This window comes from Camellia sinensis, chromosome 8 (genome assembly GCF_055761805.1).
Source record: "Camellia sinensis isolate YWXY chromosome 8, ASM5576180v1, whole genome shotgun sequence".
Classification (NCBI taxonomy): Eukaryota; Viridiplantae; Streptophyta; class Magnoliopsida; order Ericales; family Theaceae; genus Camellia; species Camellia sinensis.
Window position 1 is genome coordinate 146,303,991 of NC_138968.1, and position 11,964 is coordinate 146,315,954.

The following is an 11,964-nucleotide window of genomic DNA, read 5'->3' on the forward strand; positions in this document are numbered from 1 at the left end:
TATCTCATCATTTACAGTCCCTCTCAAAAAAATAGTATCAGGTGATGATAAAGCTTCTTGCCCCGTAAGAGGAATTTCTTCCACATTGTAAAGATAATAGTCAGGGCCAAAATCTTTTTCAACTCTAGCTCGTTTACTCTTCCTTGGTTGGATTTGAGAATTTTCTTGTTCTTGAAAAACTTGAGATAGAGTATAAGAGCTAGGCACAGATAAAATATTTTCAGAAATTATTTGACTCCCACTATTTTTAGATTTGAAAAGAAATTTATTTTCATGAAAAATAGCATCACCTGATTCAAAAATAATATTATTTTTCATATCAAAAAATCTATAAGCCGTACTAAGCAATGCATACCCAAGAAAAGCATAAGTGGTAGCTCATTCAACCAATTTAGGTTGTTTAAGATTTGCAAGCCTCATAAAAGCTAAACAACCTCAAACCCTCAAATAACTTAGATTGGTTTATGCCCTCGCCACAACTCATAAGGTACAATTTTAGTCTTTTTGTGTGACACTCTATTTATCACATGGCAAGTTGTCAAAATAGCTTTGCCCCAAAGATTTGAGGGAGCATCTGAATTAATAAGTATAGCATTCGTTAAATCAATTAACATTCTATTTCTTTCAGCTACATTATTAGATGATGGTGAACATGGTGGAGTAGTCTCATGAATAATTCCCAATGACTGAATAAAAGAGTTGAATCTAAGAGATTCATACTTCTGGCCTCTATCACTTCAAATTCTCTTAATCTTTTTACCGAATTGATTTTCCACTTCAAGAAAAAATTCTTTAAATTTCTCAAAAGCATCACTTTTATTTTTTTTTAATAAATATACGTTTGTATATTTTGAAAAATCATCAATAAGAGTGACAAAATATCGGTTACCACCCCGAGTTAAAATTACTTCAAACTCACACAATCAATATGAAATAATTTTAGCAATTTGGTATTTTTTTCAACACTTTTATGAGGCCTCTTGGTAATATTTGCTTTACTGCAAACTTCACATTTCTCAAAATCTTATCACTTTAGGAATTAATCCTAAACTACTCATGATTCCCACATATTTACTGTTAATATGACACAAGCGAGCATGCTATAAATTAATAGAAGACAAAGTGTAAGTGGTGTTATAGTAATAATCATAAAATTAATCAGCAAGGAAATTTAAGAGATAAAAACGACATTTATACTCATCTGTATTGTAGGAAGCCACTTTTGTTTCATGTGTCTCGTAGTCTTCATCATTCATCTCCTCGGTTGAGATTTTGTTTGAGTTCTTCTCAGTAAGAACTTATGCAACTTTCAAAAAGCTGAGGTAAAAAAAAACTTTTCTTTTCCACCTCTTAAAATGAACTTCCTTGAACTTGAAAGGCTTGTTGAGATCTCCAATTTTATCATTGGTTTTTTCTAGTACTTGTTCCATGGTTGATCTCCTTAAAATTGTTGGTGAAAATACCAGAAAAATTATATTTTATTGATAAAAAAAAATGTAAAGAAAATGAGGTATAAATACATCAGGCTGAGGTATGGATATCTCATTTTCTTTAAGGAGATCAAGCCCACTGTGGTAGAAAGAACCCAAATACCGATGCAGTAGTCACAAAACTATGACTTGTCCCCTTCAGGATACAACAGCCTGACCACTTGTCGTATGGTTCATGTCAACTCTGCACAAGATAGTGAACCCAAAGCTCCACTTAGAAAAGCACCATTCTTTGCTAGTAATCTCTCAAGTATAAACAATAGTTGGTATAGAAAAGAATAGATGAAAGGAATTATTTATAGGTCACTAGGACTTTACAATTTACGCCAAAAATAATAATGACCATTAAACTAGAAAAAATTGAGAGTCTCCAAATATTAATTCACCACCAAATTCATGAACTCCAATTAATCTTCATTCATAAATAAGACAAAAGAAGATTTATGAACAAAATATATAAATAAATAAATAAAAGATATTAAAATGGTCCAACAAAACTTAGTCTAAAATAGGTAAAATTAAAATTTAAAATTTTCGTCACTCCTATTTCAATAAACTTAGTCTAGCTACATGGGTAAAATTAAAATTTTAAAAATTTATATAGTCTAAAATAAAATATATGATATAAGTTCAATTTTAATGAGTTGTTTGTATGTTGCCCTTTTTTATTTTTGTAATAATTTTTTTTATATGCACAATATTTCTTAAATCATGAAAATTGTAAAAAATGTAAAACTCATTGAGATTCACTAAAATTATTCTTATTGTTTGATATCGACATTATTTTCATTAAAGTTATTTCATTAAAATTAGGCCATGAACAAAATCAAATCAAATTAAATTAAATTAAATCAAATCTTAAGTCTCATCAAATGAAATCGACTAAAGTTAAGCCATGGTATTGGAAAAATTATTACTTTGTCCACAAGCACAGCTTTTCAATCAATCACTAATTGTTATGTCTTTATTATTTTTTACCAGTAATAGAAATTAGTAGGTTTCACTCCCTATCAATTATATTTAATTTCAGACACCACATGGCCCTATTATTGGAGTACAAAATAACTTCTCATATATAATTTTTTAATATTTTTAAAAAAAAACTCATTTCAATAAAATTGAAAAAAAGAAAAAAAAAAAAAAAAAAAGGAAATGAAAGTAGGTTGCCATATATACAGGGAAGGATACAAACGCTTATTTGGGGAAGTGGATTAAAAGTTGATTTTTTTGACTTTTTTAGAATTTTTTTTTAAAAAACATACAAAAAAAAAAAAAAAAAAAAAAAACTGACTTTTATGGTTTAGCCGAGTTCTTGCTTAAATAATTAGGAACAAGTCAAGAACAATAGCAGTAGATAGAAGTATATATATTAGTAGTAGGCACTACTACTACTTACAAGTTACAAGAGACAGAGAGTAGAGAAATGGAGTTTGAGAAAGAAGAAGCATTATCATCACCATCATCAATGCCAGTGAGTCCTTGTGCTCAATACTTCAACAGCTTTGCATTGTCAGTATCCATTCTTTGCGTTCTTGAATTTGAAGTCCCTATTAGTATTGATGACTCCCAAACCTTTTCTTTGCTTAAGGATGTCTTCTTACCCATCAACCCTCGCTTTTCCTCTATCATGGTACTCTCTCTTTCTCTCTATATATTTTAATAACTGGGTGTTTGGATTAATTGTGCATACCTTGATTAATTTTGAAATTATAAAATTAACAATCGAGCAAAGGAGTGACTCGAATTCAAAAACTTAAATTTTATTATTCAATTTTTACTATGACTAATCCTTAAATTATATATATTTTATTATATAAAACAAATGTTTTTTTTTTATTACATAATTTTAATTCCTAAAGAATCTATTTATCCCGCACACACATAATTTTATTTCCTAAAAATTAACAATCGAGCAAAGGTGTATATCTAAAAATTTTCTGCACACACTTTATTTATTTAGATTATTGGATTTTTTATAAGGAGATTAGACTCTATTTATCCGGCTTATTTATTTATAAATTCTACTTGTTTTTATCATCCTAAAAGGTACCGGTACAAAATAAGTATTTTAGGATTTATTGGTGTATTAAAAAGGAGAAGGATTCCCTCCTTTGGAATGGAGGGCGATGTTTGGGCCCATGGGATCCACCATGGGTCCATTTTGATGATTCAAACCGTTCATTTTATCGGACACTTCATATATTTCATCCACACACAAAATTAGGTCTATTCGATAACTGCAACTTGTTCAATTTATTATTTTTTTCATAAAAAAATATATGGTTCATTTTTTAAAAACACAATTGTCATCCATTTTTGTAGTGAAAAACATAGTAAATTGAACAAGTTACAGTTATCGGATTGACCTCATTTTTTTTGTAAATGAAATACACAAAGTGTCCAATAGAATGAATGGTTCGAATTATTGAAACGAGGCCCGTGATGGGTGCCACGGTCCACACAGTCCTAACCAGTCCAAATTTTGGACGACTCCTATTAAAAAAGCATACATGACTAATAAATAATTAAATTCATCACATAGGACTAGCCGGTTATTTTACCCTTGTTTGTGTATGAAATTTTTAAATTTTTACACTAACCTCGTTGATGTTCGAAAAAATATGTCAAACTTCATAGATTTGACATATATTGGATTACCATAAGATTTTAATTAAGAAAACACTTAATTCCCTTTTAATTAGTATTTTATTAGTAATATGAACGAAGAGAAAATTATGTTCTCATATTTGTTTTACATTAAAATGTATATTTACATTGATTTTGGTCTCTACAACCTTACTAAAAGAGACATCAGTGCAATTTACACCCTTCTTTTTTTAGTTGGATCACTTTATTAAAATTGAGGCACTAATTATGTGAAGAACAGGTAGAAGACAAGAAAGGAGCAAGAAAATGGAAGAGGGTTGAAGTGAACCTTAAAGACCATGTCAAAGTCCCAGTGTTCCCTATAGGACTCTCACCTGCCCTATACCAAGACCACTTCAATGACTATTTTTCCAAGATAGCCATGGACCAACTTCCTCAAAACAGACCCTTATGGGAAATTCACATGATCAAGTACCCTACAACAACTGCATCTGGCCACATCATTTTTAAGCTTCACCATGCACTTGGTGATGGCTATTCTCTAATGGGTGCTCTTCTTTCTTCCACACAAAGAGCTGACAATCCTTCTTTTCCCTTAACTTTTCCTTCTCGCCAATCACAGTCCCACCAGAAGAAAAATGGTGAAAAAGTTGGCAATATTTTCCGGTATGTGGGGAGGATTTTCTCTGGAGTTTTTGACACTTTGCTGGATTTTGGAGAGAGCATTGTGAAGAGCGGTTTGGATGATGATAGGACGCCGATCCATTCGGGGACTGAGGGTTTGGAGTTTCAACCAAAGGTCACAACTAAGATGACATTTTCTCTTGATCAACTCAAACAAATTAAGGACAATCTTAATGTGGTAAGTAGTAAGTGGTGTAGTTTTGTCAAGATCTAAAATTTTAATTTCATTTTAGTTGTGCATATTTTGTGCTGTTAATAATAATGGAGAGAGATGAAAAAAATGAATGAGAGGTATTTGATGGACTAGAAAAAATATCATACAAATTAATAAAATTTACAAATTTCTTTTACTCACAAATATATATATATATATATATATTTGCATTAAGATTTTACTCACAAATGTGACCTGTAGTAATATGGAACTTTGAGATTTGAAAAGATATTTACTTGAATTATATGATAAATACAACTGATATGAATAAGAAAATTTTAAAAAAGTTATTAATTTGTATAGTATTTTTCCTTAATTTTTCCATAAGCTAATTATGAGGCACAATTAGTCATGTTTGTATGCATGATTTTAAGAGTAGTTATAATCCACTTGTAGTCTACCTTGCCCCTTATCCTCTAATTGACTTGGCATATTTTGGTTGGGTTGATGCATTTTCCTCAAGTCTACTACTTACATAATGGAGTCCCAACATGATAAATAACACGTAGCTATTTTGTCTCATTGTCTCAAGTTCACGAGTAGAGAGTGTTGTTGGAATAGACATTAGAGAAAATAATTAGAAAAAATACAAAATGTACAAAAAAAATTATTTTGTTAAGCAAAATGCCTTTTAGTGTTAGATTAAAACTCAAAATGCCTTTTAATTAGCTCCATCAACATATTTCTTTTTGTTTGAATATTTTCAATTCCAAGATCAATTTTAATGAAAATTTATACCTTCTACTACAATTGCAGTCTAAAACCTTCTAAATTCATATTGAAAATCTTTTTTGTTTTGTTTTTTGGAAATCTTTCGATTGTAACAGACGATAAATGATGTAATTGTGGGTATTATTTACTTGGGAACTCGGATGTACATGAAAGCAGCTACAGAAAACAATAATGATGTGTTGGAGAATTATAATACAAAGACTACTGGATTGGTGCTACTCAACACCAGAGGTATAGGCAGTTACAAGTCAGTGAGTGAAATGCTCAAAAAAAATGCTGAGATGCCATGGGGTAATCGTTTCGCATTCTTACATGTCCCAGTGCCACAATTAACAGATGATGAATCCTCAAACCCGCTCGACTTTGTTCTCAAAACACATAAGATGATCAAGAGAAAACGAAACTCATCTGCTGTTTATTTCACTGGTTTGCTGTTAGACACTATGAGAAAATTCAGAGGCTCCGAGGTACATTACAACATCAATCTATAATTGTTATGTCATTTTGATTTTAATTCTCATTGTTTTTATACTTAGAATAAAAAAAGATATGTTGACATGAATCTTTCACAACTGTTAATGATGTAGAGCATCCAATCCAAATAGTAGCAACTTACTCATTGGATTCATTTGAAATCTACCATTGACTAATTTGCTATCATATTAGTTAAATTTTGCACAAATATAAAATATTCCTCTTCAATCCAGTCGCTTTGTCTGTTCGTTTCTCTGCTTATTTAAAGTGAATTAAGGGAGTGTAGCCTTGCAGGCAATGATGGATCTAGGGGGCCAGAGGGGGGCGATCACACCCCCAAAATTTTGAAATATATATATTATATTAGAAAATTTAAAATAATTTAAAATTATAAGAGTTTGCACCTCCAAACATCTTTCGCACTCCATAGTGATAATCATGTATCCATCCCTACTTGCAGGCAACATCTAGGTACATCAAAGGCACATTGGAGAAGTCGAGCATCCCGATCACAAATATGATTGGACCCATTGAAAAAATTTCTATGGCTAATCATCCTGTCAGCGACTTCTACTATATAATCAGTGGCTGTCCACAGGTACTTTTAATTCTACTTTCTTTTTTCATTTAGTATTTTTTGGAACAATATTGTGAGATTTTGCATCTGAATGGAATTGCAGAGTCTAGTGGTGACAATGGTGAGCTACATGGGAAAGCTGAATGTTGTCTTTGCAACAGAGAAAGGCCTCATAGATACAGAAAAGTACAAGTCATGCATTGAAAGTGCCTTCCAGATGACACTGAAAGCCACTGGCCACTCTGTTTCATAGGCACATTCTTAGGACCAATTCTCTGAAAAAAGACCATATAAATTTGTCTCATTTGCACTTTTGTTCTTGATTATAGTATGATTCAACAACATATATATGTTAAACTATATGTGTGTATGTAATCTCTGTTAATTTATTTTTGAACAGTGAGATATATCTATGAATATGTGTAGACAGAATATTAATATGATGAAAATAATGGATGGTGATGTGATGATCATTTTCATATCATCAATATTTACTCTCGCTACAGTCTTTCAAATCCTCTCCCTCCCACTCTTGCTGTATACATATATGTATATTTATGTTTTTTTTTTTTTTTTTGTTTACAAAGTTTCTACTCTTTTTTTTTTTGTAATAAATTTTTTATTTTGTTTTCATTACATTAATCTTTATGAGGAAAATTAGAAAGGGAAAATTAGTAATACCTTCATAAAAGACGTTCATATTAGATATAATCCATGTAAAAGAGTTTTTAAAATTGAAGTCGTCAATTTTTAAATTTTTCTGAGTGAGGTGCATGTTCTAGCATTTTATAATTTTTTTTATTTTTTTCTTTTCTTCTTCTCTAACTCCATGTTCTATCATTTTATAATTTTTTTTCTTTTTTCTTTTCTTCTTCTCTAACTCCTCCATCCTAGCTCTTTCTCATCCCACCCAGCAACCTAATTGATGCAAACTCTAGCCATTGGTGTAACACCCTGAAAATTTAAATTGTCCCTTAAATTTTATACTAATATTATGGTTGTATGTAATGATATACTATTAAATAAATAATAATAAATACAGAATCTAATTTGGTATTGGATTATCAAATATGAGATTAATTAGGGATTATTATTTGGGGCCAAATTAACAGAAATATGAAATTATAATACTAGTTGGGCCAAATTAAAGTTAAAGATAGTAAATAAATAATATAAAAATAAAAGTAAATAAATAATAATAATAATAATAATAATAATAATAATAATAATAATAATGGGTGTGGTAGTAAAATAAATAATTAATTTCCTGTTGGTATACGATAGAGTATAATTTAATTAAAGATTAATTTATTTATATAGTTATATTAGAAAATTAGGCCAAAGTGTAATTATCTTAAATATTTATTAAGGATAAGTATGAATCAATGTAATTTATCATCAAATCTGGAGAGGGATACGCGGGCCACGTTCTTAAAGAAAAAAAAGAGAGAAATGAAGGAAAAGAGGATAGGAAGAAAGGGAAAAGGAAGGAGAGCGAAGGAACATCCGTGAGAAGGTAGTCAATTACGTGGATTAATTTCTGAACTCTCTTTGTTTAAAATGAAACACATGGATATGTTTGTTTAACTTTTAATGATTATTTGACTACGACCGTATAACTAATTATGTTTTGTAGGTACCACCATGGGAGTCCCACGCCTTGGGGAACTTAAATAACCATTGGCCCTATGTTGTCATGGATATATTGACATTTGTTCTGTGCGAAGATAAGTGCTACACTATTGTGGGAGCCACCTCTGTAATCTGTACAAGCCACCTCTTGAATCCGTACCTCTGTTCTGACTGTCACTCGTGTGACCTCTGTTCTATTTTGTTCGGTGCCGTGGTTGTAGTTATTTATTTACATAATCTCAGTTTTGCTACTTAAATGATTATTTGTTCAAACTAAGTTATTTTAATTATTTTAGTTACATAACTATTCATGATTATTTTGTGTCCCTTATACTATTGGCATAATATTTCTCACTCTGCTATGTGCTTATAGCTGTTTACTAATTTTCAAGAAACAGTGCAATTCAGAAATAGTTTTTGGAAAGTCTTGGACGTGGGGTTGCGGAATAGGCACACACAACACTTTATGATATTTTTATATGTAAATATCGACCTTTTTGGTCAATAAATTCTTTAATAAAAATAGAAGTTCCGATAATTATTTTGGTACCCTCACTTAAATATTATTTCCGCTCGCATTTATTTATTTATTTAAGAATTGGTCGGAGGTAACTTCAGTTACTAGCCATCAGAATACTTAACTCTTGGATACGGGAAGTGGGTCATGACAATTGGAACCACCCAAAACCTTCCAACCCCTGCTCGTAGAGATCCCACACCACCTTTTTCGCTATTGAAAATTTTTGTTAGGTGCAAGGATTACTTGTGTTAGACGGAAGTATAATATTGACATAGTTGTACAAGAATTACAGGAACCAAAAAAAGAAGAAGATGAGGTTATTTTTGTAAATTAAAAGGTAGTTTCGACCTTTTTGTAAATATTATTTTCGGTGTAATTCCCAAAAAAAAAAAAAACTTGTAATTTGTAAATATGAGCCCCAAATACCAATGTTACGTTATTTTCTTACAAAATAAAAAATGGAAAAATTACTCATAAATCCCATATTGGGAAATGTTGCTCTATCTAGTCCTAAGTGTTTTTTTGTAAACCATTTAGTTCTTTTTATATTTAGTCCTGAGTGTTTTATAATGTTGGTGATGTTGATGATGTAGTTGATGTTTGATGTTTGATGATGTTGATGATGTTTTATGATGTTGGTGATGATATTTGATGATGTACGATGATGTTTGATGATGTAGTTGATGATGTATGATGATGTTTGATGATGTAATTGAAGTTTGATGTTGTTGATGATGTTTTATGATGTTGGTGATGTTGATGTTGTTTGATGACGTAGTTGATGTTTGATGTTTGATGATGTTGATGATGTTTTATGATGTTGGTGATGCTTTATGATGTAGTTGATGTTTGATAATGTTGTTGGTGTAGTTAATGTTGTTGATGTTCGGAAATGAGGGAATCTAAAAAAGGCCTATAGTGAGCTTTTAACATTTTTTTTTTCTTTCTCAATGGACGAGTTTGGCGTTTTGGTTGAAAGTATTGGGTTCAAGTCTCAAGTCAAATCAACCCCATTAGCCGATTTGAAGAGCAAAAACAACAAAATCAACAATGGGTTCCCTCGAAATCTCGGAATCCATTCTGGGTTCGACTCCAAATCCTCCCTTGTATATAATTCAAATTCCATTAATGGGTCCTTCAATCTTGACGTCGATGGAATTTTCTGATCCACTCGTACTCAAAAAGATCAGAATTTTGGTAACTTTGATGGTTTTGACGATGTATTTGGTGGACCTATTAACACTTCCAAGCCATCTGCTGGTGGTGATGGTTTTGATTTGGATTCCATTTTTAAGGGTTCTAATAATTTTGGTTTCAAGCCAACTGTATATAATTATGATGATGATGATATCTTTGGAGGTATTGCAAGGTCCAAGAGCTTGGGTTCGGGTAACAATGATGATGTGTTTGGGTCTATTGCTTCGCCATCGAAGCAGAGTGCTCAAGTTGATGATTTGTTAGGAGATTTTTGTGGAATGGGGTTGAGATCAAATGGATCGGGGAAGAAATCGGTAAAAGTGGAGAAGAATGCCCGAGAATTCGATGATTTGATATCGGGTTTTGAGGGAAGCAGCCATTCGAGGAATGGGTATGTGTTAATTTCCATATTGATTATTGACTTGTTTTGTTTTGTCAAGCGAATGCCAATGTTTTAGTTGAGAAGTTCTATTTATTTGCATGTAAATCAATGATGAAGTTTGAATTCTTTAAGAATTTTAGGAAGTTATTGAAAATAGGACTTTGGTGATGTTTGATGATGTAGTTGATGATGTTTGATGATGTAGTTGAAGTTTGATGTTGTTGATGATGTTTTATGATGTTGGTGATGTTTGATGATATAGTTGATGTTTGATGATGTTTTATGATGTTGGTGATGTTTTATGATGTTTGATGATGTTGATAATGTTGTTGGTGTAGTTAATGTTGTTGATGTTCGGAAAGGAGGGAAATCTAAAAAAGGTCTATAGCGAGCTTTTAACATTCAAATAGGACTTATTAGTCTACAAAATAAAAGGCAGGACCAAATGGTTTAACAAATTAAAATTTGGGATTTATTGGTGTTTTGCCCATAAAAAATTTATGATAAATTACAATGGTAATCCTGGTGTATAACAATAAAATCATACCGCCATCCTTCTTACTTTCTAAAATAACACTGACATCCCAGGACATCCAAGACTATTTTAGTTTAAAAGTAAAAAATTACTATAAAAAAATTGTTTTTATTTCTGAATTAAGATTTTTTCATGTTCAAATCTCAATATAAAAGAATTTGAGAGAGTTGTGAAGTCCACCACAGGTTTTGTTTCGATGACCCGAATTGTTCACTTTTTAGGACTTGTTATGTAGAACATTCATGTAAAAAATTAAGATGATCGGATATCGATAGCTATATATATTGAATCATATTTGTTTCGTTTTTTTAAAACAAATATAATTCAAAATATAGTTACTGATATCTAATCATCTTGATTTTTTACATAAATATTCTATTCAATGGGCCAAAAAAGTGAATGATTCGGATCACCGAAATCGATTTCAAAATAAACTTACCATGCCCAAATGCTCTCTCAAGTTGAGCAACTTGAGAGATGCCAAACCCTTCATTTTATACACATCTTTTTATAAAAATTTAAAAAGTTACTAAAAAATTCAATTTCCAAAACAATCCTTACATTGTGTTTGTTTTAAGGATTTGAAAAGGGATTTGGAAAGGAAAAGGAAAAGGAAAAAAATAGATGAAATTTACCTATTTTCACTAAGGGTGGGCGTGGGTTGGTTGCGGCCATGGAACCTCCAATCCCTCATCTGTCTCTCAGATTGGAGGATTAGAGAAAATCAATCTGTATTCGTCCACCAATCCGGCGAATGTGGACTGTGCAGATTGGAGGATGGACGCGAATCAGTTTGGTGTTTTAAAATTTTATAAATTTTCAACATAATTCAATTTGTGTACTTCCTAAAAAAAAAAAAAAATATTATAGTCAATGACCTAAAAAAGTATTACAATCACTGCATGCATCATTCACATATT

The 11,964-nt window shown here is 31.1% G+C and overlaps 1 protein-coding gene across 1 annotated transcript; it reads left to right on the plus strand.

Annotated features, from left to right (window-relative positions):
* The first annotated feature begins 2,913 nt into the window (after positions 1 to 2,913).
* On the plus strand, positions 2,914 to 9,826 carry LOC145798159 (wax ester synthase/diacylglycerol acyltransferase 7-like). Its single transcript, XM_082885648.1, has 6 exons — positions 2,914 to 3,120; positions 4,378 to 4,959; positions 5,823 to 6,194; positions 6,662 to 6,799; positions 6,882 to 7,022; positions 9,773 to 9,826. The coding sequence occupies exons 1-6, from the start codon at positions 2,914 to 2,916 to the stop codon at positions 9,824 to 9,826; spliced, it is 1,494 nt and encodes a 497-aa protein (XP_082741774.1).
* The last annotated feature ends 2,138 nt before the right edge of the window (positions 9,827 to 11,964 follow it).